This window comes from Mauremys mutica, chromosome 3, assembly GCF_020497125.1.
Source record: "Mauremys mutica isolate MM-2020 ecotype Southern chromosome 3, ASM2049712v1, whole genome shotgun sequence".
NCBI lineage: Eukaryota > Metazoa > Chordata > Testudines > Geoemydidae > Mauremys > Mauremys mutica.
In genome coordinates, this window is record NC_059074.1 from 50,758,395 (window position 1) to 50,776,719 (window position 18,325).

The 18,325-nt window shown below is 39.5% G+C and overlaps 1 protein-coding gene across 8 annotated transcripts in view; it reads left to right on the forward strand.

Moving 5' to 3' along the window:
* LOC123366530 (isoaspartyl peptidase/L-asparaginase-like) overlaps nt 1-18,325 on the forward strand; it is a 231,610-nt gene that overhangs the window by 15,438 nt on the left and 197,847 nt on the right. For all 8 annotated transcript variants that reach the window (XM_045010098.1, XM_045010097.1, XM_045010099.1 and 5 more), the window contains exon 2: nt 819-1,035. In XM_045010098.1, coding sequence (XP_044866033.1) covers nt 843-1,035 — 193 coding nt within the window. In that variant the 5' untranslated portion in view covers nt 819-842. The remainder of the gene's footprint in view (nt 1-818; nt 1,036-18,325) is intronic.

Genomic DNA, 18,325 nt, shown 5'->3' on the forward strand with positions numbered 1-18,325 from the left:
TAAATGTTTAGGAAAATACTTAATGTTGGGAAAACTTTTTATTTCCCTCTAAGTTCCTTGTCAGAAATACCTGAACTGTCTTCACTGAAGCTTCCAAAAGAATTCAACATGAAGCAGAGAGCAAAGATGGAAAATATAGGTCTGAAAGGTTAAATTATGGCAAAGTTCCACTGAGAATAGGAGTTTAAAATGGAAAGCGTTAGGTATTCTTAACCGGAGGTATTGCTTCCAGCTCAGCCAATAATGTATCATTTTTAAAAATTGTATTAGAATTACATCTGTTGAAAACTGGTGACATATTTCACATGAAATTTTGTGTCTCAGATTTTGCTTTTCTATGTAATTTGGAAAAAAAACTTTTTACATTAAAAAGATGTGAAACTTTTTATTTGAATTTCAAAGGCACTCTTGCTCCAAATTTGCCTGTCAATTGAGGTTTGATCTCCAAAAGATAGTTTAATATGTTAATAATTCTGTACTTGTGTCAGCCTCAATCCTCTAAGGAGATACACACAAGTAAAAGGGTCTGCTTACTCAGAGCTTCATGTAAAATATATTTAAATGTGTAAAAAAACAGAAGAAGCCAGGGGATGGGGAGATAAACATTAATCTTTGATATTTATAATGCAAGGAACTATTCAGAAACTATGGGCCTGATCCTGTAACTGGACCCATGAGGTTGGAACTCTACGCATGTGCGAACACATACAGAGAAAGCAGGATTTGAGACCTAAAATATTAATCTTTTAATGTTCGTGAATGTTGTTCTGAGGTGCAATATTAACATTACATTGAAAAGGACCTGCTTGTTTCAACAGATACATCATCTTTGATCTGATAAGATGAGCACAAAACCTGTTCTTGTAGTCCATGGTGGAGCTTGGGCAATACCAGATGAGTTCGCTGAAAGAAGCATCCTGGGAGTAAAAAACGCAGTTAAGAGTGGCTTTGCAGTGCTGGAAATGGGAGGAAGTTCAATGAAGGCTGTAGAAATTGCTGTGCGGGCCTTAGAAGATGATACTGTGTTTGATGCAGGTATTGTAGTAACTTAAAAAAAAAATCTTAAATACTTTAAATCATCTTAGTTTTGATATATCCACAATGTTGCCCCAAGAGTTTTCTCCATTTTGTGTTTATTTTTTATGCTGCTTCTTAAGTGTTGTTGCATCTGCCCACCAAAGACTTTATTTACACGTTTCCCATGGCGCTGATTCAGTGCTGGATGCGATGTTTCTTCTTCATGCTGTTCAGTAATTGCTATTTTTTAAACAAGTATTTACTGTTGTGTGGGTGGTTGAGAGATCTATAGCTAAGGTTGCACTTTAGCAGATATCCTCTAGCTTTTTAGCAAGAGTAGTGAACAAAAAATCGAGGCTTTTTGATGCTTTCTTTTAATATTTAACAATTCAGTTTCAAGGTTTAATCTGTTAAATCAGAGCTCTTAAAAACAAGAAAAAATCCTATAGGTTAATAAATGTTTACACAACTGCCATTACTGTGATGCTTCCCAGTGGTATGCAGGGTTGTGAGGCACCTCACTACCACCTGTCCTTAGCATGAGGGAGCCTTGTCTGTAGAGCCTTGCATGGATACAAAATTTATATCAAAACGGATATCTGCAGGGCTGTACCAGGAACCATGGGACAAAAGCAACAGCATGTCAGGCCACCACTCGCAGGAGCCAACACCCAGCCCAGGCAGCTCCTCCGACATGGTTGTACCGCCCCCAGTCCTGCCCACTGGGGCCTGCACCAGGCTCACCAGCAGCTGTCCCTGGTCATGCTAGAGTGTGCAAGCTACTCATATGCTCCCGGACAGGAGACATGGACTGTTGCATGGAAAGGATTGCTATTTGGCAGTGTGTGAGTCACTTTGTTTATTTGTTTATAGAGAAAGCAAGTATAAGTTCATTTAATGCACAAGAGAGATTCAAATTATAGTAAGCAGAAATATTGAAAACAAAGGGCTATCTAGAAAATAAAAATCTAACTTGCATACTAGAGCCTAAACTTAACCACTAATTCATTGCCATGGTATATGGAGCAAAAGCTCACCCAAAATCCATCCAGCCAGGCTTGGCTGTGATCTTCTTTTCATAAGACAAGTCAAACTGTCTTTTTTTCCTCCTCAGTGGAAAGACCCAGAGTTTGTCTCTGTCACTAAGTTATAGTCCAAAAGCCATTGTCGTCCCTTGCAAACAGGGTAATATCTGCTTGTTTTCCTCTCTCGACTCTCCCCTAGAGACTTTGTAAATACTTGATTAGCATTTAGCTCAGACTGTAAATAGGGGTTCATTGTGAAGCATACAATACTCAGTTTGCATGTAGACAGACTGATAAAAGAAACTTGTTTATCATCTTCTGGTGACCAGCCCCAAGTCACAGACCCTAAAAACATAATTTTCAGTATATATACCTAACTCCCACATACATCTCACAGAGATTATGATGAGCAGTGTGACAGGCTTTCATTAGAGACCTTACATAACACTCTTTGAACTAGTATACAAATACCAAATCTAGGGGATCTCTATAACCCTTATGCACCCCTCTGCAAGCTTGCACCCAGAGGTCCCTGAGTTCATAGGTGCCATGTTTCTAACTGCCACAATTGTTACTCACAGTAGTAAATATGAGCACATATGTAAGTGTTTGCAGGATCAGGACTTAATTTTGTGTGCCTCCATTTTTTAGCTTGTTTTTTTTTTAAGCTCAGCATCCAAAATCTTACACACTCACAAGAGCACTAGAAAACATTCTTTCCTGACTAGCTCGTGTAAAATGCCAACTGTTTCTCTTTGCGTTTAATACAACTTAAGGTGGAACAAATCGTTTATGAAGTTTGATATGTATTTTCATTTGATTTTTTTCCCCTTACTGTTCTGTACTGTGAAAATGCCCATTCTATTTGTGACATAGTTAAAGTGAAATTATTCAGTTGTCACTGTGGTGTCTCTAATAGCTGAATTCTGCTGTATTACAAATAACAGGGATAAAAATATTCTCCTTCTTTTCTACTTGCCGGAAGGTAGAGTAAGTAGAAGATAGAATTTGACTTAACACAAGGAAGTTTAAAGTTGCCCTCTGGCAGACAGTTCCCCATTAGAAACTCTGTACCTTATTTTTCATCTCACATTTTTCAACACAGTTGCTTAGATAGTGTTTTTTTATTTTTACTTCTGAGTGGCAGTAGATAGGAAACACTGAAGAAATATTTCTTTCCGAGAAGTAGATAGGCAGAGAGGGTAGAATGTGACCCACCATCGCTTTCCAAAGTTGAACCAATTAAATTCCATAAGGAGATAAGCAACAAGATGCTAACAAAATGAAATGCACAACCATTAGTAATAATAATGAAGCCCTATTCCACTGCTCACCTCTCTTTCCTTTCCTTATGTTAATTTTTTTATTGTGACATTCTCCTGGTGTTATCCGGACCGGTGATCTGCTAGGTCACTCCAATCCTTGACTCTGGGAGCCAGCTTTACCCTTCTGTGCTGTGAGAACCCTCCCATTCCTGGGCTGTTCATGCACAGCCTTTGGCATGTAACCTGCTCCTTGGATTGTGCAACCAAATGACACTAGCCAATATCTCCAGTCCCAGACACAGTCCTAGGAACCTCCATCTTGCAGTGTCCAGTTATGCCTGGTGGATGCTTCAAGCTTATATGAGTTTGTCAATTTAACAAAGAAATTAATATGTACCACACTTGTTATCCCAAGGGGAGTCTCTGTAGAATAAACAAACACATTTATTAACCACAAAGATAGATTTTAAGTGATTATAAGTCAAAGCATAACAAGTCAGATTTGGTCACATGAAATAAAAGCAAAACACATTCTAAGCTGAGCTTAACACTTTCAGTACCCTTACAAACTTGGATGCTTCTCACCACAGGCTGGCTGGTTGCCCTGCTTTGATCAGTGCTTCAGTCGCCTGCTGGTGATGTCTGTAGATGGAGGTGGTAGAGAGAGGAAGAGCATGTCAAACGTCTCTCTCTTTTATCATGTTCTTTCTTCCTCTTGGCTTTGTCCCCCCCTTCAGAGTCAGGTGAGCATTACCTCATCGCAGTCTCAAACTGACTAAAGGAAGTGGGGTGATTCACTCAAGAGTCCAACAGATCCTTTGTTGCTGCCTAGGCCAGTGTCATTTGTTCCTTTGAGCTGGGCTGTGTTTGTCCCATACATGTCCTGATGAGGTGTGAACTACCCCTCTGCTCTTGGAGAGTTTTTGCCTGGGCTTGCTTTAAGCCATGAGGACACATTTTCAGCCTCATAACTAAATACATGAAATTACAACCTATAACATTACAATAACAACAATCTCAGTACATCATGAGCCTTCTGAAGACACCTAACATGACAAACTTTGCATTAGATACCACACAATCATATTGATGAAAATGGGGGTGTAGGGTGTTCCCCCGAGGTACAGAGCATCACATTTATAATTTCCTACTCCTACCCATTTTGCTTTCCCTCCATTCTTTGTTTCCTCCTTCCTCTCACTCCTATAAATCTTCTTCTCCTTTTACCATAGGCCTTAATCATAAAGATCCAGATTGCTTGTATGTAATTTGCAGCTACCTTTTTCCTTCCACTCCCCAGTCTTCCATCTTCACACCTCAGTTTCGCTTGTACTCTTTCTTTATCTTCCCCCTTGTGTTCTCTCTTTCAAACAAATATTGGACAGGCCTTTTTTGGAGCTGATTAGGGACTTCATGAGAGAGAGTGCCAAATTTTGAGGTCTTTTAAAGGTAGTTCATTTTCAGGGAGGAAAGGTAGATTAACATCAGAGCTAGTGACGATTCATCAAATGAAATTCAGGAATGAAAAAAAGTCACACAATTTTCTTTTTTGAAGAGAACTCGTGGGCTGTCACATAGCATTTTAATTTCTGGGATCACATCTTTCCATATTATTCGTGTCATGTTTCTTTCCCTTCCTGCCATTATCTTCCCGGTATTTCTATCTCTCTATCTCTTTATATTGTGAGACTTGTAACAAAATAACAATAGTTAGTGATATTTAATTTTTCTTCTTAAAGCCCCAGATCCTGGAGTCATGTTAGTATGTGAAAACCTCAGCTTCAATTCTTTTTTTTAAAAAATGTTTCTAGACATCATAGTGTTGGAGAGAAGTTTGGAAATGTAAACCCTAAAGGCTCAAAAACCAAAAGGCAAGTAAAACAAACTTCATGTTATTTCAAGACATTTTCATGATGAAATGGGGTCTGACTTCTGATTTGGAATGCTTAGGGTTGGCAGTACTGCCCATTCGTTACTCCTATTTGCAGATTTTGTTCAGTCCTACCATTCTGTCTCATAGTTGTAATGCTCTCTCCTTTCCCTATTATCTTTCTTTCACATTTTGGCTCTATTTCTGCTTTTCATCCCTTTGGTTTTTCCTTGTTTCCCTTCTGTAATTGTCTCCCTCCCCTCGTCAACTGCTCTCTTGTCATATCTCCTAAATATGATCCAACTTTTTAAAAATTGTCTGAAAACAGTCATCTTGCCTCTCTATCTCATCATAGCTAATTTTGCTTTGTAGAAAGTCCTGTTCTGAGCAGCCTGATTTCGGATGGTGATGGTTTTACTCAGATGATATGGGGTAACCCTGATAAACACTTTAGGTGAGCCTAAGAGTTGAATTGCTGAAGATTTGGGATTCTCAGCAGAGATCTTAATGGAAGTGGTTAAAAGAGTTTTTTGTTTTTTGTAATGAGTTGCTCACTACAGCACTAATTAATGCAGATGCATAGGTTTACTTGGTACAGGAAATCTTATATAAAGCTGGTTTTCAATAAACTGGTCTGAATCTGTTCGAGTGGGTTTTCAGTGTGGTGTGATTCAGGGTCTTAAATATGCAGTAATGCATGGATGCACAATTATTTGCTTAAAATGTGCACTGACGTTTAAGAATATGTACACAATATTAAACACTTAAAATCACTAAAGCTGTTGTCTAAAATCAGCACTTTTCTCTATTTCATACTTTTACTTGAAACAAACAATGCAGGAACTAATTTGATTAGTAGAAATAAAACTTTAAGTAATTGATTGGCAACTGAGACCAGGTTTTGAAGATTATGCTGTCTTGACATGCCCTTTAAGATCAATAAGCTATTTCTTTTGTTGCTCTGTTAAACTACTGTTTCTTCTTTTATCACTTTAGTTTACTTTGTGGATAGGAAATTGTCATTGGTGGAATGCAGTTGAGGTTAATACTGGAGGTTGGAAAAAAAGAAATTCCATATTGTATCAAGGATTCTGCTCTTTAATAGAAAGCAATACAGAATCAACAGTATTACTGAGATTTAAAAACCTTTATTTGGTAGTTAATCAGCTTCTCAGTTGAGTAATTGCCTGTCAAGAGATCCAACTATATGCTTAAATATAAAAAGGAATGCTGAGAAACTCTATTAAGTGAATTAAAACAGGCTACAGTACTATTAACAGCAGTGCATCTTTGATGGTGACATTTGGGCACTGTAGAATTAGTACTCTAATTAGGGACAGTGTGGTGCTTGCACAGTTTATTAGTTCATTTATTGGGCCTTCCAGATTTTTGTCATTTCTGTGATCTTATATACATGCAGCTTCTCCTCTGGTTTGGTCTATAGCAGGGGTCGGCAACCTTTCAGAAGCAGTGTGCCGAGTCTTCATTTATTCACCCTAATTTAAGGTTTAACGTGCCGATAATACATTTAAACATTTTTAGAAGGTCTCTTTCTATAAGTCTATAATATATAACTAAACTATTGTTGTATGTAAAGTAAATAAGATTTTAAAATTTTTAAGAAGCTTAATTTAAAATTAAATTAAAATGCAGAGCCCCCCCGACTGGTGGCCAGGACCCGCACAGTGTGAGTGCCACTGAAAATCAGCTCGTGTGCCGCCTTCGGCATATGTGCCATAGGTTGCCTACCCTTGGTCTATAGGCTCCCATTGTCTCCTGAGATAGCTACTTGTCTCAGTCTGAAGCATGAGCCTGAAGTGAGAGAACCAGCTTCCTGATCTTTGCTTGTTCAGAAGAACTGCTGCTGCTTCATCTGCAGGCTGTTAGCTGTAGTCAGAGGTCATATCCTCTCAGAAAGGATTCCCTTATTCAAGGAAAAGAATATTTACATGTGCACCTCTTAATAATTATTGGTTTGTGTGCTAGGGTGTGAATTTAAGATCACATACAACTCAATCTCCAGTGGATCTCCCACTGGTCTCAATGGGCAGTGTCAATGGGTGCCAGTTGCACAAATGGAAAGAGTGCTGCCCAACCTTTTTTTACTAACTAAATTTCTAGGTGTGTTTTCTTTATCATAATTCATTACTGGTTCAACATGTTAGAGTTGCTGCCAATATTACTTGGCAGGAAGACATTCACTTTCACTACATCAGTGGTTCTCAAAATTTTGTACTGGTGACCCATTTCACCCAGCAAGCCTCTGATTGTGACCCCCTTTATACATTAAAAACACTTTTTTATCTATTTAACACCATTATAAATGCTGGAAGCAAAGGGAGGTTCGGGATGGAGGCTGACAGCTCGCGACCCCCCATGTAATAACCTTGTGACCCCCCTGAGGGGTCCTGACCCCCAGTTTGAGAACCCCTGTACTACATCTGTTTCTGTTTCCCCACCCTTTCTTTTTCTGTTTTTTTTCTTTTTCCTAATCTATCTGCTGAAAGTCTTGTAAATTATTTAATTGCCAAGTTAACGCGGTGTTAGCACTAGGATCTTTAGCATCCTAGTTTCAGAGTAGCAGCCGTGTTAGTCTGTATCCGCAAAAAGAACAGGAGTACTTGTGGCACCTTAAGTACTCCTGTTCTTTTTGCGGATACAGACTAACACGGCTGCTACTCTGAAACCTGTCATTATGCAAGGCACTGCATTTAGCCGTATAGAGTGGAAATCCATCAACTTCATGAAAAAACTCGTACAGATACAGACAGACATCATCTTGTTAGTCTTTAAGGTGCCACAAGTACTCCTGTTCTTTTAGCATCCTAGTGAGATTTATGGGAAGTGGGGAATTTGACACCTCTGAGTCATTATGTTAGTACAGAAGATCCCTTTAATGTTGCCCCTGCCACTTTCCCAATACTAATTTTTCCCCCTACAGTTACTCACACCTTCTTGTCAACTGTTGGAAATGAGCCATCCTGATTATCACTACAAAAGTTTTTTTCTCCTGCTGATAATAGCCCACCTTAATTGATTATTCTCATTATACACCTCTATCCCAATATAACATGACCTGATATAACATGAATTTGGCTATAACGCGGTAAAGCAGGGCTCTGGGGGGCGGGGCTGCGCACTCCGGCGGATCAAAGAAAGTTTGATATAAGGCGGTTTCACCTATAACGCGGTAAGAATTTTTGGCTCACGAGGACAGCGTTATATCACGGTAGAGGTGTAGTTAGTATGGCAACACCATTTTTTCATGTCCTGTGTGTGTGTGTGTATATATGTATATATATATCTTCCTACTGTATTTTCCACTGCATGCATCCGATGAAGTGGGCTGTAGCCCACGAAAGCTTATGCTTAAATAAATGTGTTAGTCTCTAAGGTGCCACAAGTACTCCTGTTCTTTTTGCTGATACAGACTAACACAGCTACCACTCTGAAACCTTTACTTTTTATGTAATTCAAATGCTGCCTGACAGCATTCCTCAAATGGTGATCTGTTGAGAGCTAGTAACAGAGGACTGGTTCAAGGTAGGACACACGGATTTGTGCCCCAGATTGAAGCTATTTTACCCAAAAGTTTTTGATTCAAGAAACCAAGGAGGGGCCCCATTACCAAAGCCAGCTGGTGCAATCAAGGGTCCAGGGAGCAGGATCGATGCAATATTTTCCCATCTTCAAAAATAAACTTTAAACAAACAAACAAAACCACCAAAAAACACTCTCAAAGGTTTAATGCAGTGTGACGCCGCTTGTGTAGAGAGAGCCCCTGGCAGGCTGGGCCGGTTTGTTTACCTGCCGTGTCCGTAGGTCTGGCTGATCGCAGGTCCCACTGGCCGCGGTTCGCCGCTCCAGGCCAATGGGAGCTACTGGAAGTGGTGCGGGCTGAAGGACATACTTTGAGATATTGTGGCAATGGTCAATATTACTGGTATGATTTTAAGGGCTCTGTGAACAAATTTTCCATGACATTATTTTGTTTTGTGATGGTGAATGTGGAGGTTCAGCCTCTATTATGGATTAAACCTTGTGAAAATTTAAAACTGATCAAACGTATAATGGAGGCCTCGTGAGCTAAATGAAAATAATATACTGGAAGAACTCAATCATGTGTTTGATTAAATTGGTTGCATTAAGGACACACATCACATTTGTTTAAACCCTGAGGTAACCACACTTATTACTCCAGCCAGGAAAATTCTCCTGGTATTCAGAGAATGACATCTGCAGAAGCTATAATGCATCGTGATTTTAAAAGTTATAAAGTCAGCTAGTGAACCACCTGGATGGGTGCAGTCAAAGGTGGCAGTAGAAAAATAAAGGATTCTCTGAGGATATACTTAGTTATAAAAGGAATTTGATAATGAGCATACTTTCAACTCCCAACTCTGGAAGAAATAAATAGAAGAAGTTGAAACTAAAACTTCAACCTTTTAGACACAATATATATCTCTAGATAAGGCACCTGATACTGTTCCTTATGGTACCTATGGTCCCAGAAAAAGTATTCCACAAGAAGAAGCAGACACATTAGAGGAACCAGTTATGTTGATGATGTCCTCATCTGGAGAAACCAGAGACAGACATGATGACTTAAGTGAAGATGCTTTGAAATTTAAAAACCAGGTATGCCAGGTAGCACATTAGAGTTCAACTGTTTGAGAAATATTAACTCATATAAGGCATTTAACAAAATGACACCAAAATAGAGGCTATTTGTGCATATGCCAACACCTTAGAACAGGGTAAGCACCTTGGCAGGCTGGGCTGGTTTGTTTACCTGCTGCGTCCACAAGTTCGGCCAATCGCAGCTCCCACTGGCCGCGGTTCGCCGCTCCAGGCACGGGCCAAGGGATGTGCTGGCTGCTGCTTCCCACGGCCCCCAGTGGCCTGGAGTAGCGAACCACGGCCAGTGGGAGCCGCGATCGGCCGAACCTGTGGATGTGGCAGGTAAACCAACTGGCCAGGCCCCCCAGGGTGCTTACCTTGGCAGGCCACATGCCAAAGGTTGCCGATCCCTGCCTTAGAATAGACAGGAAATGCAGATTTCTCGAAGTGATCTTTTCTAATTCCTGTCACAAGTGTCCATAGTTATTAGGCCATTTAAGTGCCTAATTTAAAACCTATGAAGTCAATTGAATCACATTTCAAGGGAAATCATTCATTTTAGCCACAAAATTACTTACAAAAGCAGAGCGAGAATGTCCCTCTATGGTGGCTTTTAATTATTCCTGCAGTAATTATTTATAGCTTGCTCAAATACAGTTTGTTTAGTTTAGTTTGCTTAGTGATCTGTACCAACCTAATGTAACACCAATATTTAAAAAGGGCTCTAGAGGTGATCCTGGCAATTACAGACCGATAAATCTAACATCAGTACCGGGCAAATTAGTTGAAACAATAGTAAAGAATAAAATTATCAGACACATAGAAGAACATAAATTGTTGGGCAAAAGTCAACATGGTTTCCGTAAAGGGAAATCATGATTACTAATCTATTAGAGTTCTTTGACGGGATCAACAAATATGTGGACAAGGAGGATCCAGTGGACATAGTGTACTTAGATTTCCAGAAAGCCTTTGACAAGGTCCCTCACCAAATGCTCTTATGTAAATTAAGTTGTCATGGGATAAGAGGGATGATCCTTTCATGGATTGAGAACTGGTTAAAAGACAGGAAACAAAGGGTAGGAATAAATGGTAAATTTTCAGAATGGAGAGGGGTAACTAGTGGTGTTCCCCAAGGGTCAGTCCTAGGACCAATCCTATTCAACTTATTCATAAATGATCTGGTGAAAGGGGTAAACAGTGAGGTGGCAAAGTTTGGCAGATGATTCTTAACGGCTCAGCATAGTTAAGACCAAAGCAGACTGTGAAGAACTTAAAAAAGATCTCACAAAACTAAGTGATTGGGCAACAAAATGGCAAATGAAATTTAATGTGGATAGATGTAAAGTAATGCACATTGGAAAAAATAACTCCAACTATACATACAATATGATGGGGGCTAATTTAGCTACAACTAATCAGGAAAGAGATCTTGGAGTCATCATGGATAGTTCTCTGAAAACGTCCACGCAGTGTGCAGCGTCAGTCAAAAAAGCAAACAGGATGTTAGGAATCATTAAAAAAGGGATAGAGAATAAGACAGAGAATATCTTATTGCTCTTATATAAATTCATGGTACACCCATATCTTGAATACTGCATACAGATGTGGTCTCCTCATCTCAAAAAAGATATACTGGCATTAGAAAAGGTTCAGAGAAGGGCAACTAAAATGATTGGGGATTTGGAATAGGTCCCATATGAGGAGAGATTAAAGAGGCTAGGACTTTTCAGCTTGGAAAAGAGGAGACTAAGGGGGGATATGATAGAGGTATATAAAGTCATGAGCGGTGTGGAGAAGGTGAATAAGGAAAAGTTATTGACTGGATCCCATAATGTAAGAAGTAGGGGCCACCAAATAAAATTAATGGGCAGCAGGTTTAATACAAATACAAAGAAGTTCTTCTTCACACAATGCACAGTCAACCTCTGGAACTCCTTACCTGAGGAGGTTGTGAAGGCTAGGACTATAACAGGGTTTAAAAGAGAACTAGATAAATTCATGGTGGTTAAGTCCATTAATGGTTATTAGCCAGGATGGGTAAGGAATGGTGTCCCTAGCCTCTGTTTATCAGAGGGTGGAGTTGGATGGCAGGAGAGAGATCACTTGATCATTACCTGTTACATTCTCTCCCTCTGCAGCACCTGGCATTGGTCACTGTCAGTAGACAGGATACTGGGCTGGATGGACCTTTGGTCTGACCCAGTATGGCCATTCTTATGTTCTTATGTATGTATGTTAACCAATAATACAACGTAGGTTACATAAAATGTGTCTGTTCTGTAAGTGAATGGAACAAACTTTCCAGTATATATACTCACAATTTTGAATTAAAAAGTCACTACTTTCCTCAGTAGTCACTTAAAACTACCTATTTTGGTGAACATGCCTGACAGTAAAATAATTTGCTGGAATAGCTGTAAAATGCATCACAAAAGAGGCTTGAACACAGCGGGAGTAAGTTTGTTTGAATTCATTTAAAATTGTTTGCAGTAGTCACCCAGTCTTAGAGGATGAGGATTTATTTGCATGAAGCCACATCAGCCTACAGAGTATTTAAAGTACTAAACCACAGAATTATAGAACCATGATAACAAAATTGATAAAAAGAAATTAACCTGTGAAACTCATTGCCCAAAAATATCACTGGGGCCAGGAGTTTTGAAGGTATCAAAAAAGGACTGCTATGCGGAGAGTGGGTACAGCAGCCAGAAATCCTACAGGGAGCGTTAGGAAGGTTTGCCAGAATAGAAAGCTTTCCAGATGACTTTCTAAACCCAGCCAGCCCTTTTCATAGCTGTAGCTCTCTAGAAGGCTGTGGGGAAGACTGCATGGAGCTATAATAGTGTAAGTTAAGTAGATATTATTGGGGATGGGAGAGCAAAGAGGGGGCAAATATACAGTTAGATAGTTCAGGGCTCCTACTGGACCTCATGCAAAACTGTGGGTGGCTCTCACAGTTTCTTTGCATACTAGGTTAATGAACTTAAGGAGTTTAATGTACAAATATTTAGCTGTGCACATATGTACATCTCAGCCACCCTTAGATGTACACTTTAGTTTCTGTTGAATAGCAAGCTGTCATTTTCATCAATGAAAGCAGGATCAAGGGCTGCTCAGAAGAGGTCACAGGATTTCCCCTCCCTCCATTATGAGATCATTAAAAAATTGCTGAATTTTACTTGCTGAATCTTTCCAGATCAAGTTCCCTTTCTGCAGAGAACAACACCTTAAAATTTTGGCTTGGAAAATTAAAAATTTCAGCAAGTTTGAATAAAAAGAAGGGGTTCTAATTAACTGTTTTACAGCTTTAAATATAACTGTTTGTAGGAGATGCCTAGTAGAATGAACCGAGAAGAAAACAGATATGAAGCAATAGTTTGTGGTAAGAATAGAGTCTGAGAGTAAGTCTACTTGAAGCTGGGAGGTGTGACTCCCAGTTTGATGAGGCATACCCATGCTAGCTCTACTTGTGTTAAGGCGCTAATACTAGAGTGTAGCTGTGGCAGTGCACATGGTTGGAGGGGTTAGCCATCATGAGTATGTAGTCATCCAAGAGACCAGGCATTTAGTTGGGTCAGCTAACCCTCTTGCTGGTCGCAGTGCTGTAGCTACACTCTATTTTTAGTGCACTAGCTTGTCCAGAGCTAGTGCAGGTATGTCTCCTAAAGATGGGAATTGCACCCTTGGTGTGAGGTTTAGACATATGCATAGTTATTCTATGCAAAAGTATATTATGTGGTTGACATTTCTTTCCATGGATAACTCTGTGCTGCAGGAAGCAGCAGAGATTCAAAGTAAAATAGAAATACTAAGAATCATTAGTAACTGATTCACATCCAGGAACAATTTTTTCAGCCGACCTCCATTTGTACATATAAATCACTTGTGTACCCAACTTTTTTGCCTACTCTCCCTTGCAAATGGTAGAATCAGAGACTTAAAATCTATTTATATACACACCAACTGGAAAATGTGGTCCCCGATATATCATTTCAACCCCCTAAATTACTGCATAATGCTCAGACATCTGACACATTGAAAAGTTTTTAAAAGCTGCAATGAACCGAAGCAGGTCAGATACCTCTGAAATGTTCAATTTACACACAAACAGGCAGACAGCCTGTAAACCGTAAGTGAAACCAATTGTAAACCTCTCCACTATGGTCCATAATAGCCTAATAAAAAAGTAGTACTGCAGCAGAGCTGATAGTGGAGATAAGCTCCCAGCTGTTCTGACAATAGATGTTATACAGCTCAATCTAATAAAGGATCCCATTTTTGTTTAGGTTGGGAATGTTCTAGGTACAGAATGTTTGCAAAGAAGGGCCAGATCTTTATTACTTTTAACATGCAGATATTGTACAATATTAGACTAATCACTTCCTAAATCACTGTTTCAATTAAGTTGTGTCTAGGCATCATTGCCTTTTTTAACAACTATCACAAACCTAAAGCCCCAAACATCTGAGGTAAACCACGCATCTATGAACTTTTGCATTATAGGATATTGGATTCTGGATATCTTTATTAGAGTCAAATGAACAAACACTTGCTCAGTCAGTATGCATAAGTTGTTGCTGTGATTGAGCTAAAGCTATGCAGACTTCACAGTTTTTGTTTAGCAGAATTGCATACAAAAGTTTGTTTTTCTATGTGATTTTTTTCATTACCCCTCCTCACCTCCACTGATGTTAATTAGAAACTGTTTTAATTAAAACAATATTGTTATGGTGAAGACATGATTTTTTCTATACGTTTTTGATTTAAAAGTCATTGTAGCTTGGACAGTTTCACTAGGAAAAACTTGTCTGCATTTGTTCTGAAGGTTTGCAAAACCTTGGCAGAAGTTCACCCTTTTCAAATTCCCATATGTGCTGCCACTTGTAACCTGACATGTCTGGTAAACCACTGGCAGTGGGGTTTAAACCTGAGAACTCTGGATCTTAAAGCATGAGCTTCTGCTACCTGAGCTGAGTGAGACAGATCTGCTAGCTGAAAAGCTGCACGCTCATCAGCATCTGTGTGGTTCAGCCACTAGTGAGGGTCTGAGGGTCACACTGAGTGAGCGTGGGTTACACAGGGAGAGTAGACACTGTAGAGTAGTTACACACTGAGGATGCTGATGTCTAGAACTCCACGCCACTTCTGCTGAAGGTAACAGGACTATCTCAGAGATAAGGTGAGCTTTAACAAAACATCCTGTGAAGGGTAGAAATGACTATAGCATGGGCTGGGTGTGGTTTTTCATTCCATTTGGTTAACCTGACTCACTTCTCCACTTTTGCTTCTCTCAGCCCTACATAGTGTATGCCTTATTATTCTCCATAATACCTTTGGTAGCTCTCTAAAGAATATCAGCAATTGGAGGCATGTCTGTGACAAACAGCAAGACAGATTTTAGAAAAAAAAGTGCACAGTGACTGTCTTTATCTACAACTTGAAAATCGGTCTGTATATACAGTATTGCACTGTGCAAGTTGAAAATTGTATGCGTCTCTGTGGGTGCCATTCAAAAATCGATATTTACCAATAGTTAACACATCACAGTACCTGAAATATTGATGTTTTTCTTTTATGAGAAGGGCATGCTGTAGTTTCTCAGATATTGCTTTGTGATAACTCTTGGTAAGTATTTACTGTTTATGTCAGCCACTCTACTACAATACATTGCCTGAGGTGGTTGAGCTGAAGGTAACATGTCTGCCTTTACCGTTATTCATCTGTAAAGTACCGCAGAGGACATGTTAGGTCCAGCAAAATAGATTGTATTTAATAAAAACACATTCACTGGTCATTAGGCTTTCTGCTCTGCACTTGGCCATGACCATCTAACATGGATTAAAGATGTTAATGTCCCTGTGTACACTAGAGTTTATAAACATTGTGGTTTAAAAGGTGTCAGATAAAAAATGTGTTATATGCAGTTGCCTGCAGGGCCGGCTCCAGGGTTTTTGCCTCCCCAAGCAGCAGCCTAAAAAAAACCACAACTGCTATCAGCTCTACCGCCGCTGCTTCAGTCATCGGCGGCTATTCGGCAGCTGGTCCTTCACTCCAAGAGGGAGTGAGGGACCCGCTGCCAAAGAGCTGGACATGCCGCCCCAAGCAGCTGCTTGCTGGGTTGGTGCCTGGAGCCGGCCCTGGTTGCCTTATATTGACAGTATAGAGTGGGACTGCTTTAACGCTGTCTCTTTTTTTCTTCCTCATCTTAGTAGTTCCTCGATTTGGTGTGCTCATCCAGACATTTCCAACAACTAAAATGTTCCGTAAGTTTAAAGTAAAATTACTCCTGAGAAACACAGGGAGAAAATAGTGATAGTCATATAATTCTGTCAGGTGGACACACTGAAATTTAAAAAGATCTCCAAGTATAAATTATATGACTCTGTAGGAGCCCCCTTGTGGTGTTGCAGTTTTCCCTGCCTCTATTTCCCTCCGACATTCAGGAATAATCTAATCACACTGTCTTTAAGAAAGATATACCCTGCCTCTCCTGGGGAGGTTTAATGTATTAAGCATTATCTAGTTCCCAAGAAGAGCCACTCTCCTTTTGGTCCTCCCTTGGTTAAGGGCTCCAAGGTCCTCTTCTGGACTGTGAGGTTCTTGGCCTGGCCTCCATGGTGTGCAAACTCTCCCCTTAAATTCAGGATTTCACGGCCCTCCTTTTGGGGATTGTGAACCAATTGAATTCTTCCTCTCAGTGGGCTATTCTTGACCAGACTTGGAGCCTGTTTTTTATTCACTTGGCCAGTCATCTAACCATTCCCTCTAGCCTTCCCAGGTGTGTCTAATGACACAAATTTCTGTCTGAGCTGACTGGAAGAGAGGGGAACCTTGCTCCACCATCCCTAATAGTCTCCTGGTGTCAGGGCCTGTATGCAGTCTGGGAGTTAGAGACATGATGCTGTGGAGCAATTAAAGGAACACCCAAATTGTGTGCTGTGTCACATCACCATGGTAACTATTGGTTTTGATTATTTTAATCTGTTTGTAATACCATGATGGGGTTCTTTTTAATGGAAATTTAAACTCCAGATGATATTTTCCATCAGAGCAGAGTGTCAGTTTTAAGGTAGGTCATATTTGGGCTCTGAATAATACGTTGCTTTAAAGCAATGATTCAAACTAAGTGTGAAATGTTAAATGAGGGCTATCATTTAAGATGAAATTTAGGAAAACTAACTGGTTCTCTTTATAGGACATTAAATGCTGAGACAGTCACAAAGATTTATGTGACGATATTGATTCATTTATATAAAGATGCTGAATGTAGTTATAGGAGCAGCTATTAAAATATTCAAAGTCATCTGCTTACAAAAGGACAGTAATAAAAACATTCAGTTTCTTAGTGGAATAAAAAATGGGATACAGTTATTAAAAATAGAAAAGAGCCCCTAAATAAAGCTGAGAGGTCACATTTAATAACAGACTTAATGGAATATAAAACATTGAGAGTAACAGCTCAAATGGTTCTAGGAGGGAAAGGAATATATTGGCATACATTTTACTCAACTATTAAATTTAGTGCTATGGCTCCTAAGGTAATGCACAAAGTCAAGAATAAAATTAGGGAACTAAAATTGATACTTAGGGCCAAATTTTATTCTTGGACTTCCATGCACAACTCCTGCTGCCTTCAATAGGAGTAATTTGCCATCATTCAAGGGCAGAATGTGTCTCTTTGTATGGCGGGGGAGAAGCTAATTTGCAAATAGCAAAGTTTGTAGGGGAGGCGGACAAGTACATTCTTCTAAGGAGTTCATTATTTAGGATTTCTTTTCCCATTTCCCCCCTCTTTTTCATTACTAGGGCTAAATCTAAATCCTCTTAGAGTCAATGGGATTCCTTATATTGCCTTCAGTTGACTTTGGATCTAATTCTAGGACCTCAAGATTATTAAACAGAGGAAACTATGTTGATGTAATTATAAGACTTTAACTTTTGAACCTTCTGACTCTGTTTAAAATTCCCAAAACATTTTTAACCATGCCACAATAAGTAATGTGAGAAAGGCCATATTGGGACAGACCAGTGGTCCATCTAGCCCAGTGTCTTATCTTCCAACAGTGGCTGGTGCCAGGTGCTGCAAGAGAATGAGCAGAACAGGGCAGTTATTGAGTGGTCCATCCCCTCTCTTCCAATACCAGCTTCTGGTGGTCAGAGGTTTAGGGCCACCCAGAGCATGGGGTTATGTCCCTAACCATCTTGGCTAAAAGCCATTGGTGGAGCAAACCTCCCTGAATTTATCTAAGTCACTCCCATATTAAGATGTACATCTAACAGCATATGAATAACTACACATACTTGTGAGCAAGAAAATATTGTTGAAGGAACTTGGGTCAAATTCATTCCTTGAGTAAAAGTACCAAAATCAATGGATTTAAACTAGAGATGAAACTGGCCCATTAAATTTAGAATGTTCTGACTTTTATTTATGTTTAATGTCTCAAACATAATATTAACATAGAACTTTTATTTCATGTTTTTAAAGACAGAAGCTAATTGAAAGAGAAAAATAATCAAAAATC